This window comes from Pseudorca crassidens, chromosome 20 (assembly GCF_039906515.1).
Source record: "Pseudorca crassidens isolate mPseCra1 chromosome 20, mPseCra1.hap1, whole genome shotgun sequence".
In the NCBI taxonomy this organism is placed as follows: domain Eukaryota; kingdom Metazoa; phylum Chordata; class Mammalia; order Artiodactyla; family Delphinidae; genus Pseudorca; species Pseudorca crassidens.
Window position 1 is genome coordinate 44,727,497 of NC_090315.1, and position 22,762 is coordinate 44,750,258.

At 45.8% G+C, this 22,762-nt stretch overlaps 1 protein-coding gene across 7 annotated transcripts in view; it reads left to right on the forward strand.

Moving 5' to 3' along the window:
* The window catches only part of CDH3 (cadherin 3), a 115,600-nt gene that overhangs the window by 5,724 nt on the left and 87,114 nt on the right, over positions 1-22,762 (forward strand). Inside the window, exons 1-5 of one of the 7 annotated variants that reach the window (XM_067718548.1) lie at positions 1,593-2,041; positions 3,986-4,174; positions 7,081-8,326; positions 12,511-12,614; positions 14,427-14,480. In XM_067718548.1, coding sequence (XP_067574649.1) covers positions 14,478-14,480 — 3 coding nt within the window. In that variant the 5' untranslated portion in view covers positions 1,593-2,041; positions 3,986-4,174; positions 7,081-8,326; positions 12,511-12,614; positions 14,427-14,477. Of the gene's footprint in view, positions 1-1,592; positions 2,042-3,985; positions 4,175-7,080; positions 8,327-12,510; positions 12,615-14,426; positions 14,481-22,762 lie in introns of those variants that run through there. The other 6 variants (XM_067718547.1, XM_067718549.1, XM_067718550.1 and 3 more) reach the window with 6 other exon arrangements.

Genomic DNA, 22,762 nt, shown 5'->3' on the forward strand with positions numbered 1-22,762 from the left:
ACTAGCAATTACCAATTGTTCTTGAATTTTAATACTCATTTTCAGAAGTTAAGAGTTGTCACAGAGTTTTGGCATGGACTTTTCTGTTGGCTTAGAATTGCTGATAAAGCCTGAAAGATGAAAAAAGTCATATTCCCCTACATTCTAAAGGGTACCACAAGAACTGGGCACATGCTCCCACAGGATTCACTAGGAAGTCAGAAATTCACAACCTCTCATTCCTAGGCCCCCACTGACATATAACCGTGCAACAGGGTCAGATCCAGAGGAGAGGATCCTTGTGGTGGTAGGGTGAGTCCCCTGGCCCTCCCCACAGGGCTGGGGGAATCAGGCACCAAGAGAATGGCTGGAGATATTGGGGGCATCTGACATCACTGGAGCTTGCTGTCTTTATCTCCAGCAAAACCACAAGCCCACTTCAGGGCTACTACTCCGAGTTCTTAGGAGAGCTTGCACATGCGCCTGAAGAGTGGGTATTCGGTGGTAAGGAGGTGGGGAGGAATGTAACAGACAGGTGCCTGCAACTGTCTGGAGATTTCTGAATGGAGGGGTGTTCTGGTGGAGTAACCCCACCAGCAGAATGTGAAGGCCTCTGAGCGTCCGCCTTTGTGCTGTGCCTTGGAAAAAAAGGACAGGCCCACTCTCTCCGATTTCTTTGCCGTCAGAGGTCACAAGACAGGATTTCAGTGGATCCTGGGTGGGATGACCATATGTATTACTGATCAGCTAAACCAGGACCATTGAGCTCATTCTCAAGGGGGAGCTAACCAGACGGGAAGCTGGGACTGTGCTGACAAACTGGGAGATATGTTTATCCTACGCCTGAGCTCCCCGGAGGAAAGAAGTCAGAGGGTGGGCAGGAGCAATGGCTCTGTGTCCCAGGGGCTGCCCCACCAAACTAGCGGGTGACCCACCTGGAGAGGGGTTGGAGGTGAGGACAGAACTAGGCTACCCCTCTCTGAATGAATATAGTGGGCTGGGATGAAGCTGCACACAGCCCACAGACTGGCGCCCATCTTCCTGTGAGGAGGCCGCCTGCTGGGGCAGGCCACCGGCCCTGGGCCCAACAGGACTAACACAGTGGACCGGCACCTTCCTTCTTATCCCTCACCTGACGCGTGCGGGCTGGGCATGCGGGCATCTAAGAATCAGGTATGAATTTCGAGTTTTGAACTGGTCTCGACTAAGTTTTAATAACTGTAAGTAAGCACAAAATTGCTTTTTCTCAGGTTATGAGCTCCTAAAGGGGATTTGATAGCCTGGCGAGGGCGAGAAAGCCGTTTAAAATGGTGACACCAGACAGATTAGGTTTATACCACCAAATTTAGACTTAATAATAGAAAATCTGGGTGTGCCTTTTAAAGAGGTGTCAAAGGAAGCCCACTTGGACTTCCCTGTGGGTCCAGTGGTTAAGACCACGCTTCCACTGCAGGGGACAGGGGTTCCATCCCTGGTGGCGGAACTAAGATCCCGCATGCCTCCGGGCCAAAAATAAAAAAAGAAGCGCACTTGCGTCCCCTAACACTGTAGGAGTGCTGGGTACGGAGTGTAGTCCACCTAGTGCGGGCCACCCGCTTGCAAAGGGAGCAGCCTCCCAGGTCTCCAGGCGCTGCGCGGCTGCAGACTACATTTCCCGAAAGCCTTGGCAGTGGTGCGCTTCGACTCCTGGTTTGACGTATTCCGCCGCTGACTGGGGCGCTCGTGGGCGAGGAACGTGGCCCTGGCGCATGTTATAGTCATTTTCGACATGCGCAGAGGCGAATGCGTGCCGCTTGGTGTTCGCTCCGTCTTGAGAAAGTGAAGAGGAGGCAAGAGCTTGAGCGCGCGCGAGGTATTTGCCCTGCATTCTGCTCCCGGGGCCAGGCTACGCTCCTCCCGTGGCCGCCACCAACCACCCACGCCCCATGGCTAGAACACGCCAGACCGGGGCCTTGCGCTCTCTCCCCCACCCCGGCTCTGCCTAGTGGCCGGAAACTGCCATCTCCTATCAGTGATCTGCTGGACAGTTTGGGGAGACGTTGAATCATATGAGGTAGTCTAGGTAAGTGGAGAAACTTAAGGTAACAATAGCTCCCCTCTCTGAAAAAAAAGTTTGGCTTTTCCTGAGGGGCTGTAAGTTTCTACTCCCCCGAAACACGGTCATAAAACCAGAAACACCATCTCCTTTTCCTCTCTCCTCCCGTCTGCTCTCTTCCTCGGTACAGGAAGCGTCCTGTGCAGCTAGGCTGGAGGGAGAATAATGAAGCCTTGAGTGAAGGGTTACACTCATGGTAATGGTAGTCTAGGTAGTTAGGACCAACTCTTCCATGGAAAATAACTTAAGCTGGATGAAACGTTGAAAAAAGCATTGCAAAGAGCTAACAGGAGAGTGAAGAATTAAGGATCAGACTCTAGGAGAAGCAAGAGACTAAGTCATAATCCCAACACTCAAAGCTGCTTTTGCCTGAAGGCATTTGCTGGTGGAAAGAGACACCTGTGAAAGCCAGCAGTAAAGTTGGTGGACTTGCAGTATAAGGGGTACAAATGTAAAAGTGTTGAAAGCTGGGAGTCTGAATAATCACCCCACATTTGAACTGGGACCCCAAATGAAGACATGCTCAAGAAAATGTTAAACAGGAGATAAGCCCTGGCATAGACATGTCTCCCAAATTCAGGTTGTCTTGGAGGTGTAGAGATCCTCAGCCTTCAAACTCTATAACATTGACCTAGTGGTGTGCCCGGGTGTCTGACAAAAGCAAATGGAAATGATCCTTAGAGAAAGGTATTATCATCGTAGACATCAAAGTATTCACACACACACTTCATTTTTAGTAACTTCCAGCACATTCTCAAAGATAACTAGATACACAGGACATAAGAAATCGTGAAAGAACATGCAGAATTAATAGACAACAAACACAGACCCAAACACTTCTGGAATTATCAGAGAAAGAGTATAAAATAGCAATTCTTAGTATTTTTAAAGAGATAAAAGACAAGGTTGAAAATATCTACAAAAAACAAGCTTTAAAAATTGGCCTAGCAGTTTAGAAAAAATAACCAAATAGATTTTTTTTTTTTTTTTTTTTTAAAAAAAGCTAATTTAGGGCTTCCCTGGTGGCGCAGTGGTTGGGAGTCTGCCTGCCGATGCAGGGGACGCGGGTTCATGCCCCGGTCCGGGAGGATCCCACGTGCCGCGGAGCGGCTGGGCCCGTGGGCTGTGGCCGCTGGGCCTGCGCGTCCCGCAGCGGGAGAGGCCGCAGCGGTGGGAGGCCCGCGTACCGCAAAAAAAAAAAAAAAGCTAATTTAAAAAAACAACAGCTGTCTGTTTAGACAGCAAATTAAACATAAAAGAAGAGAGAATGAACTGGAATATGGGTGAGAAGAAATTGTCCAGAAACTATTATTGCACAGAGACAATGAGATGGAAAGTATAGAAGACAAAGTAAAATACCTTAAGCCATTGGGTAGAAAGCCCAACATAAATTTAATCAGATTCCCAGAAGGAAAATACAGAACAAGCTATATGAAAGACATACCAAGCTACAGATTCAAGAAGCCCAATGAAACTCAAGGAGCACAAATAAAAATAAGTCCACAACAGATACATCACGGTGAAACAATAAAATATAAAAGGTAAATAAAATCTTAAAAGCAATTAGAGAAAAAGATCAATTAACTTCAAGAAGTAACATCTGACTTCCCAATAGCATCTGTGGAAGCCATACGAATGGGGAATGAAATCTTCATTGTGCTTAAAATATCTGTCAACCTAGAAGTATGTATACAGCAAAATCTTTCAGGAATGGAGACACAAGTATCTTTTATACAGCTAAAAACGGTCAATACTTCTTGCTCTCTGAGTGACCTGGCGCAAACTTCTTTTAAATGGGGCTACAATTGTCCCACCTGTTGGGACTTAATGCTAGGATTGAGTTAATATCTGTATAGGACTTTGCTCCTTGCCCGCTCGTAGTTGGTGTTCTTTAAAATGTTTGGTCCCAAGGTGAACAAGCTGGGGTTGTGGGGATGCTGCCCTTGCGGGGAACTCTCCGCGAGCGCGTCCTGGTGGGAGCGAGTGCTGCAGGGTCCTGCTGCCCGTCTCCCGGCCCGGACAACGCGTGCCTGCCGGTGGCCACGAGGGGGCGATGCCACACCGCAGTGGGTGCCCAGGAGGCCACAGAACTTGCACCAGGTGAGCCTGTTGCCGGCTTCCTCTCCTCTTTCTTCTTTCCCTTTGCGCCTTTAAAGGATGCTGGAATTTTCGCAGCACCTAAATAACGATATACTCCATCCACAAGGGATGCACCTGAGGGGGAGAGATCTGGAACACCTGGCAATAGGGCTGATCAGCGTCAGCGTCGGCTGTGGTCAGACCTGCAAATCTCAGGCAACACTGTCATAAATAATGCAAGAGGGGCTCGGTACCTCCGTGGGCAAAGTGGGTTTTTTTGCCACAACTTTTTCTTCAAAAAAAATTCAAACCAACAGAAACGTTTTCAAAACTGTACAATCAACAAACATTCATATATCTTTCATCTGGATTCACTGTCAATCCAATTTGCCAGGTTATTTACACACACATTTTATTTTGTTTTGGCTGAACCGTTTTAGACCTACTTGCAGACATCCTGACACTTTACACCTCAGATACTTCACCTGCATCTCCTAAGATCAAGGACATTCTCACACGCAGCCACAATACCATTATCACACCTAAGACGCTCAGCATGGATACAATTAAATACAATTAAATGATATACAGTTCCATATTTAAATTTCCCCAGTTATTCCAGTTTTGTCCTGTATAGCTGTAAATTTTGTTTTGTTTGTGATCCAGGACCTGACCAATGGTCACCTCATTTTTTCTTTCATGACATTTTTTTTTTTTTTGCAGTATGCGGGCCTCTCACTGTTACAGTGGCCTCTCCCGTTGCGGAGCACAGGCTCCGGACGCGCAGGCTCAGCGGCCATGGCTCATGGGCCCAGCCGCTCCGTGGCATATGGGATCTTCCCGGACCGGGGCACGAACTCGTGTCCCCTGCATCGGCAGGCGGACTCTCAACCACTGCGCCACCAGGGAAGCCCCTTTCATGACATTTTTGAAGAGTCCAGGGAAGTTGTCTTGTAGAAGATTCTACCATCTGAATCTGTCGCCTATTTATTCTTTGTGATTAGATTCAAGAAAGTCAGTTTTGTGTAAATACTGCATAGGCCATGTTATCTTTTTCCGATTACATCGTATCAGGAGGCCCATCACATAGGCCTGTACTATATTAGTGACACTAAGTTTGACCACTGGGCTACATGTGACAGTTTCCTGTCATAAACAATACTCTTTAAACATTAACTCCCCATTTCCCCCTCTCCAGCCCTTGTCAATTATACCACCATTATACTTTCTGTCTATGATTTTGACTACTCTAAATACCTCATATATTTATTTATTTATTTTGGGCTGTGTTGGGTCTTCGTTTCTGTGCGAGGGCTTTCTCTAGTTGTGGCAAGCAGGGGTCACTCTTCATCGCGGTGCGCAGGCCTCTCACTATCGCGGCCTCTTGTTGCGGAGCACAGGCTCCAGACGCGCAGGCTCAGTAGTTGTGGCTCATGGGCCTAGTTGCTCCGCGGCATGTGGGATCTTCCCAGACCAGGGCTCGAACCCGTGTCCCCTGCATTAGCAGGCAGATTCTCAACCACTGCGCCACCAGGGAAGCCCTAAATACCTCATATAAGTGAAATCATACAGTATTTTTCTTTTTGTGAGTTGCTTATTTCACTTAGAATAATGTCTTCAAGTTTTATCCATGTTATAGCATATTACAGAATTTCCTTCCTTTTTAAGGCCAAATAATATTCCGTGGAGTGTATTGGATTGGTCAAAAAGTTTCTTTCGGGCTTTTCTGTAACACCGTACAGAAAAACCCAGAGGAACTTTTTGGCCAACCCAATATATACCACTTTTCGGTAATCTATTCATCAATCAGACACTTGGGTTGCTCCCATGTTTTAGCTATTGTGAATAAGGCTACTATGAACATGGGTGTACAAATGTCTCTTCAAGACCCTGAAGAGGGTCTTGGATAATTCTTAATTCTTTTGGATATAGAATTGCTGGCTCATATGGTAATTCTATTTTTAATTTTTTGAGGAACTTCCATACTGCTTTCTACAGCGACTGAACCATTTTACATTCCTACTAACAGTGCACAAGGGTTCCAGTTTCTCCACATCCTTGTCAACACTTACTGTTTTCTGGTTTTTTTTTTAAATAAATTTATTTATTTATTTTTTGGCTGCGTTGGTTCTTGGATGCTCTGTCGCGGTGCGCGGGCTTCTCGTTGCGGTGCGTGGGCTTCTCTTGTTGCGGAGCACAGGCTCTAGGCGCATGGGCTCTAGAGCTCAGGCCCAGTAGTTGTGGTGCACGGGCTTAGTTGCTCTGCGGCTTGTGGGATCTTCCCAACCAGTGATCGAACCTGTGTCCCCTGCATTGGCAGGTGAATTCTTAACCACTACGCCACCAGGGAAGTCCCTGTTTTCTGGCTTTTGGATAGTAGCCATCCTAATGGATGTGAGGTTGTATCTTGTAGTTTTGGTTTACATTTCCCTAACGATCAGTAATGTTGAGTATCTTTTCATGTGCTTATTGGCCGTTCATATGACTTCTTTGGGAAAATGTCTATTCAAATCTTTTGCTTATTTTTGAATCAGGTTGTTTGTTGTTTTGTTATTGAGTTTTAGGAGTTCTCTATATATTCTGGATATTAATCCTTTACCAGAAATATGCATATGTGTGTATATATATATGTGTATATATACATATATATATTTAAAACCTGAAAAACAGTACTAGAGATTGTTTATGGATACATGCATATGGAGTAAATATATAAAGCTGTGTACAGGAATGGTCAGCACTATATTCAGTGAGTGATGTTTGGGGCAGAGGGTGGGGATAGGGTCAGGTGCATAGGAAGCTTCAACCATAGCTGATGAGTTTTATTTATTAGAGTAGATCATGGTTAAATGGATGTTCATTATGTTGTTTTCCCTTTTTGTGTGTACACCTGAGATTATTTCACAATTTTTTTTTTTTTTTTGCAGTACGCGGGCCTCTCACTGTCGTGGCCTCTCCCGCTGCGGAGCACAGGCTCCGGACGCGAAGGCTCAGTGGCCATGGCTCACGGGCCCAGCCGCTCCGCGGCATGTGGGATCTTCCCGGACCAGGGCACGAACCCGTGTCCCCTGCATCGGCAGGCGGACTCTCAACCACTGCGCCACCAGGGAAGCCCCACAGAATTTTAAAAAACAAAATGTAGTGGTTTTTTAAAAAATGTTTATTTATTTATTGGCTGTGTTGGCTCTTTGTTGCTGCCTGAGGGCTTTCTCTATTTGCAGAGAGCGGGGCTGCTCTTCATTGCGGTGCATGGGCTTCTCATTGCGGTGGCTTCTCTTGTTGCGGAGCACGGGCTCTAGGTGCACGGGCTTCAGTAGTTGTGGCTCACGGGCTCTAGAGTGCAGGCTCAGTAGCTGTGGCGCATGGGCTTAGTTGCTCCACGCATGTGGGATCTTCCCGGACCAGGGATGCAACCTGTGTCCCCTGCATTGGCAGGCCATTTTTATCCACTGCGCCACCAGGGAAGCCCAAAATGTAGTTTCTTAAAGAAAAAAAAAAAGCTTTACTTTATTGAGCAACTACTAGGTTCAAAAAGCTTAACATTCATTATTTACTTTAATCCCCACTTCACCCCTTTAATCACTTGCCACCACTCTGCCCTTTGTCTACTCCACTCCAGTCACACTGGCCTCCCTACTGCCTTTTTTTGGGGGGGGCGGGGTGTGTGTTTGGCTGTGTTGGGTCTTTGTTGCTGTGTGTGGGCTTTCTCTAGTTGCGGTGAGCAGGGGCTACTCTTACGTGTGGTGCGTGGGCTTCTCATTATGGTCACCCCTTACTGGGCTCCCTTCAAGGTGAGAAACCTGCCCGCAGAGCGGGCGCGTTTGGTGGGGCCGAGCTAAGAGTGTGTCCAAGGCGTGCACGAGGGCTCCATCGCCCCTTCCATCTCCGGGGATCTCCGGAGTAGCCCCCACCGGCCTCAGCACATGGGAATCGGCGGTCACCAACGTAGAGCTGGCCGCCACTCGAACTCCCCTCCCCCCCAATCCATCCCCGCTCCTCACGCCCCTTCTCCGGCTCGCCACTCTCGGCGCTCGCCTGTCTCCGCCCTGGCCCCACGTGCGCGCGTGCTCGGGTGCTCTGCCCGGGAAGTGCTGGCGGGAGCGGCGACAGCGGCGGGAGGTTCGGTTGTCGCCCGTTGCTGCGTGGCACCGTGCTTGTTGGCCGCCATTGCAGGTCAGGCTGCGGGGAGCGAGGGCCGAGCCTGGAATGGGGGCGAGGGAGCGGGAAACTAGGGAGCTGGGGCTGGGCGGGGCACGCGGCTCGAGGAGAAGAACGGCGAGCTGAGGGGCACGGAGCAGGGGAGGCCGGGAAGGGGGAGGGGAATGGGGAGGGCCGTGCAGAGGCGAGGGCGACCCAGAGGGGCCCCTGGTAGGAGGGCCGGGAATTTGGAGAAGGGAGCAATGTGGAGTCAGAAGGTGGAGGGAAGGAAGGGAGCAAGCAGGGCAGAGCGGGAGAAGGGCTGAAGGAGTGGCCGAGCGTGGGCGGAGGACGGAGAAGGGGGCGGCGCGGGCCGGAACCTCGAGGTACGTGCAGAAAGGGGCTCTTCCCTGTGTGGGGAGGGAACCCAGCACGGGATGCTTGCAAGAGTGGGGTAGAACTGGAACCCAGGAAGTAGCGGGAACATCAGAAAGGAGACTCAGCTGGGTATAGGACTGTGAGGTTCCTTCGAGGGGACATTTTAGGTCGTGGGGGAGAGGCTGCCGGGAGCGGTAATTGGGAGGGTGGTTGGAAGGAAGAGACAGTCTGGAGAGTGATCCAGCTTCATTTGTGGGCAGAGTGAGAGACGAGATAAGAGTGGGGTGGAGTCGGGTCCTGGAGGAGTGAAGTACTTTAGAATTGAGGGGGGAATTAGGGAACGATTTGGAAAATGAGGGTGGTAGAGGGATAACGTTTAAAGAGTAATCTTTGGGAGGAGGGAGAACGGTTTGGAAAGACTATTCTGGGGGTGGGGAGTGGAGGAAGGCAGTTTAAAGAATAGTTTCCTTGGGAGGTAGGAGAAAGGGTAAACAGCTTGGTGAGAGGTCCTAGAGAAATTCTCAGGGTAATTTGGAGGGGGATGGGGAAGAGAGGGGAAGCGGATGGAGAAGTCCCAGAAAGTGGGCGGGGCTAGAAACAGGAAGTGTTTGTAGGTCAAATTGAAGGGAGGGGAGGGGGTCGGGGAGAGGGTGGAGAAGATGGTGGCTGGTGGGAGGGGAATCCAGTACAGAGGGAGACCTCAAGTAGAGCTATAAAGGAAGGGGCTTTGGGGAAAATAGGGTGCCACAGCAGTAGGAGGAGGAAGGGTAGAAGGGGCCGCAGAGTAGCAGAAGATGCAGAAAACTGGAGGAACTCTGATCGACTGAAGCCATCTTTTCTGCCCATTGTCTACAAATACCAGTAATTGATTCCCTCCTCATGGGAATCTTAAAATGTGATAGGAAAGTAAAAAAAGTTTGGCCAAAAAGTTCGTTCAGTTGTTTCAGCAAGATGACTCTAGTAGGGCTTAGTTTCTTTAACTTCGTTAAAAACAATTTTGCTAGATTATATTGTGGCAGCATTTTAAAAAAACTTATAAGGAAGAAAAAAAGCAACATTTTTGGCATATTATGCTTTATTATTTCAAGAAAGGTAGAAACGCAACTGAAACAAAAAAAAGATTTGTGCAGTGTATGGAGAAGGTGCTGTGACTGATCGAACGTGTCAGAAGTGGTTTTTGAAGTTTCTTGTTGGAGATTTCTTGCTGGACCATGCTCCACAGTTGGGTAGACCAGTTGAAGTTGATAGCGATCAAATCGAGACATTAATTGAGAACAATCAACGTTATACCATGCGGGAGATAGCCGACATACTCAGAGTATCCACATCAAGCGTTGAAAATCATTTGCACCAGCCTGGTTACGTTAATCGCTTTGATGTTTGGGTTCCACCTAAGTTAAGCGAAGAAAACCTTCTTGACCGTATTTCCACATGGGATTCTCTACTTAGACGTAACAAAAATGTTCCGTTTTTAAAATAAATTGTGACGGGCAATGAAAAGTGGATACTGTACGGTAATGTGGAATGGAAGAGATCGCCGGGCAAGTGAAATGATCCACCACCAACCACACCAAAGGCCGATCTTCATTCAAAAATGGTGATGTTGTGTATATGGTGAGATTGGAAAGGAGTCCTCTATTATGAGCTCCTTCCAGAAAACCAAACGATTAATTCCAACAAGTACTGCTCCCAGTTAGACCAACTGAAAACAGCACTTGACGAAAAGCGTCCGGAATTAGTCAACAGAGAACGCATAATCTTCCATTAGGATACTACAAGACTGAATGTTTCTTTTTTTCTTTTTTTTTTTTTTTGCTGTACGCGGGCCTCTCACTGTTGTGGCCTCTCCCGTTGCGGAGCACAGGCTCCGGACGCACAGGCTCAGCGGCCATGGCTCACGGGCTCAGCCGCTCCGCGGCATGTGGGATCTTCCCAGACCGGGGCACGAACGCGTGTCCCCTGCATCGGCAGGCGGACTCTCAACCACTGCGCCACCAGGGAAGCCCCAAGACTGAATGTTTCTTTGATGACCAGGCAAAAACTGTTACACCTTGGCTGGGAAGTTCTGATTCATCCGCCATATTCACCAGACATTGCACCTTCGGATTTCCATTTATTTCGGTCTTTACAAGATTCTCTTAATGGAAAAATTTTCAGTTCCCTGGAAGACTATAAAAGACACCTGGAACAGTTCTTTGCTCAAAAAGATAAAACGTTTTGGGAAGATGGAATTATGAAGTTGCCTGAAAAATGGCAGAAGGTAGTGGAACAAAATGGTGAATATGTTATTCAATAAAGTTCTTGGTGAAAATGAAAAATGTGTCTCTTATTTTTACTTAAAAACCGAAGGAACTTTTCGGCCAGCCCAATATTATCCACTTTATAGGTAGGTAAACTAAGCTCAGAGGAATGAAATAATTTGCCCAAGGTCATGTAGCTAATAATGGTGGAGTCAGTTCCATCTCACACTCAGAATAAAGCCCAAGTTCTTTTGACAAAGAGCTACAAGGACCTCTCTGATCTGAGCCCTGCCTGCCCCCCTAATCAACTCAAACACAAGTTTATTCCTACCTCAGGGCCTTTACACCTGCTATTTTTACTCCAAAACTGCTTTTCACTGGGCTGACTCCTTCTTACCCTTAAGGTCTTGATTCAAATACAAGGCTTTCCTGATAACACAATGACTTTTTGTCTCTTTAACCCATTTTAGTTTACATGTTGTATTTTTTATTTGCTTACTGTCTAACATCTGTTCCCACTACTCCCACCCCTCATGAGGACAGGGGCTTTGCCTGCTTTGTTCACTGCTATATCCTTAATGCTGGCACATAGTAGGTGCTCAATAAGTATTTGCTGAATGAATGACCTTACAGGGAGGTAAAACAGTTAAAAACAATCTAACTCAGTTCTTTGGGCATCTTGAAATAACAATTCTTGCATGGTGAGCTTCGAAGATTAAAAAAATAAAAGAAGTCACAAGGCCTAGAACCACAGGATATATTTTTAAAGAAATGAGAGTTTCGATTATCCCACCACTCACAGGCTGGACCTGGGGGTGTTCACAGGGCTCTGTGCTCTGAGAGCCCTTTGTCTCCAGAGAAGGAGGAACCCTGGCAGGAAGGGTGAGCAATCCACCAGCACCACTATTTGGGTAATAACTAGGCCTTTTCTTCCCAGGCTTGTTCTGCTGCTCCCCACACCCCTTCCCACAGGCAGAAATCTTCTCTATTTAACCAGGAACTGGAGCTCTCTGAAGACCCTGGAGGTCAACCATGAATTGAATAAGGTGTGACAGGCAGAGAGAGCAGTACTTGATGAGGGAGGCTGAGTTCTTGTGATCTTGGACAAGGAAACTTTTCTTTCTCTCCCTTTTTTTTTTTTGCTGGTGGGGGGGGTTGGCTACCATGGGGGCTTGAGTAAAGAGAGTTGAATTAATCATCTCAGTTCCCAGCAAGGCTTCTCTCTGGTTTTATTAATTCACACATTCATTCATTTCTTTTTATCCCTATCCTCCACTCCCATTACCCTCCTCCCCCATTCTGTTTAATAAAATACCTCTGAATTTGTGTGTAGCTTTGTCAAATGTATAGTGTTGTCTCATGTGAATGTGAATTTAATTTTTTAATTAAAAAGGATCTACTATAAATCACTTCTGTTCCTTACTCTGGTAGTCAGTAAGAAACTCCTGGTATTCATATCTTTGAGCAGTCCCCTCTTGCACTGCATAGAGGTGACCTTACTCAACAAACAGGATATTGCAAGGATAACTGTGCAAATTCCAAGGCTAGAGGATGAAAGACATCACAGTATCCTCTTTCTGTCTCATTGATCACCCACTCTAGGGGAAGCCGGCTACCATGCTGTGAGGACACTCAAGCAGCCCTATGGAGTGGTCTAAGAGGAGCTGAGGCCTCCTGCCAACAGTTATTACCAACTTACCAGCCATGTACGTGAGCCATTTTGAATGATTCTCCCGCCCCAGTCAAACCTACAGACGACTACAGCCCCAGCAACATCTTAACTGCAACCTCATGAGAGATCCCAAGCCAGAGCCAGTTAGTCAAGCCATTCCCAAGTTCCTGACCCACAGGAGCCTTGTGAGATAATAATGTTTATCTAACTCTCCTGTGTCACAACATATTCTTTTTTCCCCCACCATTTAAAAATGTAAAAATCATTCTCAGTTTGAGCCGAGCTGTACAAAAACAGGTGATGTGTCACATTTGGCTCACAGGTCTTCGTTGACTCACAGTCTGCTTAGCTGGTTTGAATCCTTGCATAATTGTAATTGTTCCATAATGTGCCTTCACCCTATTTTGCATATTTACTCCCAGTGAGGGGCATTCAGTTTTTCTCCTACTCCCAGCTACCACCGACAACAGCTGCCGTGAACATCCTCGGCCTTGTGGGAAGGGCCCTGGGATATTTGTCCAGGAGTGGAATCGCTGGGTTTCAGGGTCTTAGTCTACACTCAGCAGTGCCACATGAGAGTCCCATTTCCCCACACCCTACCAACACTTGTTGTTATCCAACTTCCTAATGTTTGATAGTCCGTGACTTGGTTTCTCCTCTTTGTTTGGCTTGCATTTCCCTGATAACTAATGAGTTTGAACATCTCTTTGCCTAGTAGCACACATTTAGGTTTCCTCTCTAAGTTGCCTATTCGTGTTTTCACCCATTTTTCTATTAGATGTTTCTGACTTTTTCTTATTGGGAAGACTTCTCCTTTCCAGGCCTCAGTTTCACCATGTGCACCACAGTTACCTACAGGGCTCTCCTGAAATGCCATCCTTGTTTCTGAAATCCCTACAGCCTATTTTAAATAATAAAAATGTGGCTTGGGGTTGAATTTTTACATATATTATCTCATTGAAGAAACCAAGGGTTTATTTGGGAATTATAACTGAGATTTCTGGGTTCAGAGAGGTTGATGACCAGTCCAGGGCCACCCAGAGGAGTCATGGGGTTGAGCAGATGCCTAAACTGAGTTCCACTAGGAAGAGTTGGGACTGCAAATCAAAATATGGCAGCAAACAACACTTCTCTTGGGTCAAGTTGGAAATGATGTTTCTAAATGATAAGAGGAGACAAGGCACTGGAGAGCATGGGGCCTTCTTTTCTAAGCTGGCAGAAGTGAAACTATTCGTAACTTTTCTTAGGGGCAGTTTGATGATTATGTGCCAAAAGCCTGAAATGCCTGCACATCCTTTAACTCAACGAATTCCCTAGGAATTTGTCCTGAAGCAGTAATTGGTCAAAGATGAGGAATGTGTTTGGTGGTGGGGAAACAAAAATCACACCTAAGTATCCCACTTCAGGAGATGGAATACTACATATGCATATGATATCTTAAGAAAGATGTTCTAGGGAATTCTCTGGCAGTCCAGTCGTTAGGACTCTGTGCTTTCTCTGCCAAGGGCCCGGGTTTGATCCCTGGTGGGGAAACTAAGATCCCACAAGCCATGCACAGCGAGGCAAAAAAAAAAAAAAAATGTTCTATAGAAGGATTTCTAATGCTAGGGAAAGATGTTAATAATTCAGTTAAGGTAAGGGGAGGGGAGGGATCCATTATAAAATGATGGATACGGAATGATCTCATTTTTCTAGGGAAAAAATATGTATGAAGGAAATCACTGGGAAAATACAATGATGTACTGAGTGCTTGCTATGGGCCATACACTGTTTTTAGTGCTTTTTATAGCCTCATTTAATTGTCACACAACTCTGAGTAGGTGCTGTTATTATTCCCATATTACAGGTGAAGAAACTGAGGTCAGAGAGGTGAAATGAGCTGCCAGAGGTCACGCAGATGGTGAGTGATGAAGCCAGGATTCGAAGCCATGCGCTGGCTCCAGAGTCACCCAAAATAGTCCCCATGGTCACCTCCATGTTTACATCTGAGGAGTGAGACCAAGATGATCCTTATTCCCTTTATCTGTATTTCCTGATTTTTCTACAATTAATATTTCTTCTACAATTAATATTTTTAAAAGCCCTCTTGTAGTGGTCGGTGCCTTTGAAAGTATGAAAGAGGAGAGAGTTTTGGAGGGGAGGTGTTGTGTAGAGAAAAATCAGGAACGGGATGGGGCTTGGCTCACCTCAAACCCTACCCAAGCCCCAAACCCTCTCTCCTTTCATTCTCAAAAATATCAAGGAGGGGCTTCCTTGGTGGCGCAGTGGTTGAGAGTCCGCCTGCCGGTGCAGGGGACACGGGTTCGTGCCCTGGTCCGGGAGGATCCCGCGTGCCACAGAGCAGCTGGGACCGTGAGCCGTGGCTGCTGAGCCTGCGCGTCCAGAGCCTGTGCTCCTCAGCGGGAGAGGCCACAACAGTGAGAGGCCCGCTTACCGCAAAAAAAAAAAATCAAGGAAGTCAAAGGTCTGATATCTGCTGTGTGACCTTGAACTGGTTCCTCACCCTTTTGGAGCCCTTTTCGAAATACGTCACAGGGAAGGGCGGGGGTGGGTGGGGTAGGCGGTGCAGAGAGGAGGAAGCTGGCGCCAGAGGTGCAGCAGGGAGGGACAGGTCTAGGGATGGGTCCCCTCCTGTCATCTCCTCTCCCCCGGGGCTTTGAGGAGTGACTTACCCAGTCTCTGAATGTAACTCTGGGAAAGTCTGTGCTGCAGTGAGCACTGGACAGCGAGTCCAAAGACCTGGGTTCTGCTCACATCTCACCATTGGTTACCTGTGTCCTAGTCAGTTCCATTTCTGAGCCTTGGCTTTCTCAGCCATTGAAGGGGCAAATGCCTGGCTGGTTGTGACAACGTGAGGAAAGGTGCTTTGTGAGAGGCTAAGCAAGTGTGTGCTATGTCATGGGTCAACAAACTACGACATTACTTCTGTAGTTCCTTTTTAACAGCTTTATTGAGATATAATTCAAATACCACACAATTCACCCACTGAAAATGTACACTTCAGCAAATTTTAGTATATTCACAGTTGTGCAAGCATCACCATGATCAAATTTTCGTCATGCCCCAAAGAACCCTTTAGTTATCACCCTCCCCCGCCCCAGTCCCCTCAGGCCCAGGCAACAACTCCTCTGCTTTCTGTTTCCAGAGACATTTCATATCCATGAAATCATACATGTGCCATCTTTGTCTGGCTTCCTTCACTTAGCTTGTTTTTCAAGGCTCACCCGTATTGTAGCATATATCAAACTTTGGTTCCTTTTTATGGCTGAACAATATTTCATTGTATGGTTATACCACATTTTGTTTATCCATTCATCAGTTGATGGACATTTGTGTTTTTCTTCTACTTTTTGTCTGTTATGAATAGCTATAAACTTTGATGTACACATGTGTGGATTTATGTTTTCATTTATTTTGGGTATATACTTAGCAGAATTGCTGGGTTAAATAGTAATTATGTTTAACATTTTGAGGCAACACCTGTTTTTTGTTTTTGTTTTATTTATTTATTTTTGGTTGCGTTCAGTCTTCGTTGTTGAGCACAGGCTTTCTCTAGTTGCGTCGAGCGGGGGCTACTCTTTGTTGCGGTGCACGGGCTTCTCATTGTGGTGGCTCCTCTTGTCGTGGAGCATGGGCTGTAGGCTCATGGGCTTCAGTAGTTGTGGCACACGGGCTCAGTAGTTGTGGCTCGCGGGCTCTAGAGCGCAGGCTCAGTAGTTGTAGCTCGCGGGTTTAGTTGCTCCGCGGCATGTGGGATTTTCCCAGACCAGGGCTTGAATCCGTGTCCCCTACATTGGCAAGTGGATTCTTAACCACTGAGCCACCAGGGAAGTCCCAACACCTGTTTTTATATAGTCCAGGAGTTAAGAATGGTTTTTATGTTCTTATGGTAGGGAAAAAATGGTAGGGAAAAAATCAAAAAAAGAATAATATTTTATAACGTGAAAATTACACAGAAGTCAAATTTCAGTGTCCACAAAGAAAGTTTCACAGGACAGCTGCTTTCATTCATTTATGTATTGTGTATGGTGCTTTTGCATTACAGTGGCAGAGATGAGGAGTATGACAGACCATTTGGCCTTCAAGCCTAAAGTATTTACTGTCTGGTCTTTTATAGAAAATGTTTGTCGACCCCTGAACTGTGTTGGTATTATTAATTATTGTTTGGTGGAGGCAGCTTGAGTATGCTGCCTTGATTGGAATAGGACTCAGGTTGCCAGGTGCTGGCCTATGAGCATAAAGGGATGAGAGCGCCTGTCTAGCCCCATTTTCTGGATTGAGAAACTGAGTCCTGCAGGAGGGCCCAGGCTCATGCAAGCTGAGGGGGAAGTGAGGGCCTAGCTTTCTTTTACTCCTTGGCAGCCTCCTCACCTTCAGCTAAGAACACCCAGTTGTGAATAATTCATGGCTAATGTTTGCATATCACTCCATCTTGTCAGAGCACTTTGATCATCATTAATTAGTCAGAACCTGGCTCTGGCTGTTGCCTAATAAAACATAAACATAAGTGGCTTAGATGTCTCCATTCCTAAAACTGAAGGTTCCATCTCCATAGCAAGGCTTTGTACCCGCAGATTCTTTCTCTCTGCCCATCACCTCATCACCTCTCAAAGACCTACTGTTTTGGCCTGAAAGTCAGGTTTCCTGAAGGATGGAGGGCAGTTCCAGGGTTGGAGCCCAGTCCTCATAGCAGAGAAGTCACATCCCCTCTCTGCCCCTCAGTGTCTTTGTCGGGAAGATACGAGTAATGATGCCTATCTCTGGGGTTGTTTGTATTTGTAAAAGTGTTCTGAAAGGAGCCCTCATACACCGCTGGTGGGAAGGTAAAATGGCACAGCCATTGAGGGACCCTCCCAGTTCCTCAACTGACTAAATGTAGAGTTACCGTATGACCCAGCAATACCATTCCTATGTATATACCCCAGAGAAACGAAAACGTGTCCACACAAAATCTTGTACACAAATGTTCATAGCAACATTATTCAAAATAGCCAAAGAGCAGAAACAACCCAAATGTCCATCAGCTGATGGATGGACAAATAAAATGTGGCACATCTATACAATGGAATATTATTTGGCCATAAAAAGTAAAGAAGTATTGATACACGCTACAAAATGGATGAAAACATTACATTAAGTGAGAGAAACCAGACACAAAAGGCCACATATTGTATGATTCCATTTATGCAAAATGTCCGGAATAGGCAAATCCATAGAGTCAGAAAGAGATGAGTGGTTGCCAGGGGCTGTGGAGGATATGGAGAGTGACTGTAAATGGACACAAGGTTTCTTTGTGGGGTGATGGAAATGTCCTAAAATTGAACATGGTGATGGTTTCACAACTCTGTGAATATATTAAAAAACATTGAATTGCAGACTTAAAATGGATGAATTTTATGGTACGTAAATTATACCCCAATAACACTTTTTTAAAAGTGCTCTGAAAACTGTAAAGTGATGAGTATGGTGTTACTCACATGCATAATAGATGACCTGTCATAATGGATGGAGCTGAGTATTCTGACCTGTCAGTTTAGGGCAGTTCCTAAGACTTTTGAAATTGGAGACACCTGGATATCTTCCTGTACATTATCTCAGGCAACTCATTTAACTCTGAGGCCAGCTGTAGAATTGGGACAGTAATCTCTGTCGTTTAGGATTGTTGTGACAATTAAATGAATACTGTAGGAACATGCTGAGCTTGGTACTTGACACCTAGTAGATGTCTAGTGAATGATGATGACTATTTCTACATTGAGTTACCCGACTCCTCCCAGCCATCTCAGGGAGCGAGTCCGTGCTCTTCCACTCTCCTCAGAATCTACTGTTTCCAAATCTTGCCTGATCATAAGAATTACCAGGAGCATCTTTTAAAAATACAGATTCCAAGGCCCCACTTCAGACCCATTGATAAGAATCTGTATTTTTAAAAACTCTCCAGATGAGTCCTATAATCAGATAAATTTGGAAGTAAGGCTGGTCCAACCTGGAAACATTTTGCTTCTTATTTATACCCTTCCACAAACCCTTATTTTCCATTGTTTGCTGTTTCACCCTGACTCGCTTTTCTTTTGCCAAAGATCCCTCTATTTAAGAGCTCATGCTCTTGACTTCAGTAATAACGCCAGCATGAGATTTTATAATTTCCTCATACTTTAATTCAGGGCAAAGATTGATAACATTAACAATAACAGCAATACTGAACCTACATGTGTTTGGTGCTCTGCAGGGGTTTCCCACGGACCTTTATGTCCTCACAGCAGCCTCGTTAGTGGATTTAAATAAGTTAAATAACTTCTATCTTTGGGCTTCCCTGGTGGTGCAGTGGTTGGGAGTCTGCCTGCCAATGAAGGGAACACGGGTTTGTGCCCCGGTCTGGGAGGATTCCCACGTGCCGCGGAGCGGCTGGGCCCATGGGCCCATGAGCCATGGCCGCTGAGCCTGCGCGTCCGGAGCCTGTACGTCCGGAGCCTGTGCTCCGCAGCGTGAGAGGCCACAGCGGTGAGAGGCCCGCGTACCGCAAAAAAAAAAAATAAAAAAAAAACTTCTCTCTTTTAGGAGAGAAAGTGGCACAGTCAAAATTGAATATATTTATATAAAGCACAAAATTAGGCAAAACTAATCTCTGTTTTTGTTTTTTTTTTTTTTGCGTTACACAGGCCTCTCACTGTTGTGGCCTCTCCTGTTGCGGAGCACAGGCTTCGGACGCGCAGGCTTAGCGTCCATGGCTCACGGGCCCAGCCGCTCCGTGGCATGTGGGATCTTCCGGGACCGGGGCACGAAGCCGTGTGCCCTGTATCGCCAGGCGAACTCTCAACCACTGCGCCACCAGGGAAGCCCTAATCTCTGTTTTCAAAGTCAAGATAATGATTACCCTTGGGTTGGGGGTTAGGGACTGATGGAGGTCAAAAAGATTCTTCGGGGGCAGGTCATGTTTTGTCCTTTATTCTGGGTGTTGGTAGCACGTGTGTTCATTGTCACTTAGGATCTGCTCACTTTTCTGTATTTGTGTTATACTTCAATGAAAAGTTTAAAAACATAGCAGTACTATATGATCCTAATTTTAAAAATTTGTATGTATACATTTGCACGAAAAAAGAATAGAAGGAAACTAAATCGAGGGACATTTTATAAAATAATTGGCCTAGATCAAAAAAAATGTCAAGAAAGACAAAGAAAAAGCAAAAGGATATGTACTGTGTAGCACAGGGAATTAAACCCATTATCTTGAAATAACCTATAATGGAGTGTAATCTGCAAAAATATTGAATCACTGTGTTGTACACCTGAAACTAACACAATATTATAAATCAAATATACTTCATTTAAAAAAAGAAAGAGAGGGCTTCCCTGGTGGCGCAGTGGTTGAGCGTCTGCCTGCCAATGCAGGGGACACGGGTTCGTACCCCGGTCCGGGAAGATCCCACATGCCGCGGAGCGGCTAGGCCCGTGAGCCATGGCCGCTGAGCCTGCGCATCTGGAGCCTGTGCTCCGTAACGGGAGAGGCCACAACAGTGAGAGGCCCGCGTACCGCAAAAAAATATATATATATATATGGAATATGATCTCATTTTAATAAAACCATACATTATTTGTGCGTCTTATAATATATGCAAAGAATATTATAAATCACTAGGCTTGACACTAGTCAAAGAGGCTTCTAGGGAAGTGGTGTTTGTGTGTGTGTGTGTATGTGTGTGTGTGTGTATGTGTGTGTGTGTTTTAATAAAACCATGAATTATTTTTCATCCTTACTAAAAACCCTGTGGAGTAGGATGTTGTTAGCTCCACTTTATAGATGGAGGAACTGAAGGTCAGAGTTTGAATCACTTGCTCAAGGTCACACAACCAGTACTCTTCCCACTCAAGCAGGCCTTCCCCAGAGACACTCTGAAGGAATAATCAAGGTGACTTTGTGATTAATTGGATGGGGGAGGAGACGAGGGTACAAAGAGAGGAAGGGATTAAAAATGCCTAGGACACTTTGAGCCTGACCAAGTGAAAAATAATCAGCAAGTCAGGAGGGAGTGCCAGGTTACTGTGGAAAGGTTTAAGCCAAAGGAATGAATACCTAATGATGGAATTTGGTGCCTCAGATGAGGGCTTAGAGGAAAGTCCATAAGTGCACTCCTTGTTAGCTGGCCTTGCCACTGAGCACCTGAAGCCCCGTGGCAAGTGGACATTTTAAAGAGAAAAAAATTTCAACCTCACACTTCTAGGCAAATGGTGTAGTCCTCTGAGTGCTTGGGTCCTTCTGCATCAGCAGCTTGTACTTTCTGTGGCTCTGTGTGGCCTGACTGACCAGGCTTAAAAGGCCTGCTGATGAATTTGAAATCTCAGGCTTCCAGCCTCTATAGGTCATCAGCAAAGACCAAAAGGCCTGGCATGAACGTGAGGTTATTATTCACCTAAGAAGTCGTTATAAACCACAAGAACGCAAGCCCAGCAGGAGGGAACGGCTGCCCAGCTCCCTAGGCACACCATGTCCTCATGCGTCCATCCAGCATGATTCATAATTAAATCTGCAGCAGGCAGGAGGCAAAATAGAATTTCGTGTAAACCTGTGTGGGAGAAGCACTTTGAATACAATTTAATTTTAAAGTTCTAGAGCTCCAGAACTTGAAATGCTTGTGACATTTCAAGTTGAGGTTGTTTCTCCCTACCCTTCACTGGGACCATCTCCGGGGAGGGAGATGACACAAAGGGAAAAAAGTTGTTGGGTCAATAGGTGTATTAGTCAGGGTTCTCTAGAGAAACAGAACCAATAGGATAGGTATAGGTGTATAGAATGAGACTTACGATGAGAGATTGGCTCACATGATTATGGAGGCCAAGAAGTCCCACGATCTGCTGACTGCAAGCTGGAGGCTCAGGAAAGCCAGAGATGTAGTTCCAGTCCAAACCCAAAGGCCTGAGAAGGGGAGGAGTGGGGAGGGGCAATGGTATAATTCTTAGTCCAAGTCCAAAGGCCGAGAACCAGGAATTCAGGTGTTCAGGGGCAGCAGAAGATGGATGTCCCAGCTCAAGCAGAAAGAAAATTCACTCTTTCTCTGCTTTTTTGTTCTGTTTAGGCCCTCAATGGATTTGATAATGTCCACCAGCATTGGTGAAGGCAATCTTTTTTACTCAGTCTACTGATTCAAATGCTAATCTCTTTCAGAAACACCTAGAAGTAATGTTTTACCAGCTATCTGGGCATCCCTTAGCCCAGTCATGTTGATGCAAAATTAACCATCACACTAGGTAAGGTGTAGTTTTGGAAAACTGGCACTGAAGATGCCATATGTTCAGGTCCCATGTATGTTTCTAGTTAAATATATCATGAAAAAAAAAAAAAGCCAGCATGTGGGCAGAGGATCTAAAGAATTCACAGAAGGAAATTCAAATTGTATGTAACTATATTACAGGCTCACCATGTTGCACAACTGCAGGGCGCGGCACTCCCACTGAATTCTATTCACAGAGATGCACATTGTAATGGTCTGTAAGAGAGGATGCTCAACCTCTCCAAAAATAAGAGAAATGCTGATTAAAACGATAAGGTAATGATTTTCATTTATTGAATTGGCAAAGCTCAAAGAGTTGCTAAGATCCTATGTTGCTGGGAGTGTAATTTGGTACCACCTCTATGGAGGGTGTAGTGAATACTATGGATTGGCTCTCTCAACCTGGGTCATTTCACCCTCTTCTAGTTGGTGATGTAGGAAAACTGACTCCTACAGTTCCCAGACTCCCCTGCCCTTAGGATTCCACCTGCCATGAATGAGAATTTCTGTTGCTCCACATCCTGTCAGCATTTGGTGTTATCAGCATTCTGGATTTTGGCCATTCTAATAGGTGTGTAGTGGTATTTCATTGTTGTTTTAACTTGCATTTCCCTCATGACATATGATGTGGAGCATCTTTTCATATGCTTATTTTCTGTCTGTATATCTTCTCAGATCTTTTGCACATTTCTTAATTGGGTTATTCTCTTGTTGAATTTTAAGAGTTCTTTATATATTTTGGATAACAGTCCTTTGTCAGGTAAGTCTTTTGCAATACAGTCTGTGACTTGTCTTTGCATTTTCTTGAAGGCATCTTTCACAGAGCAGAAGTTTTTAATTTTAATAAAGTCCAGCTAATCAGTTCTTTCTTTCATGGATCATGCTTTTGGTATTGTATCTAAAAAGTCATTGCCAA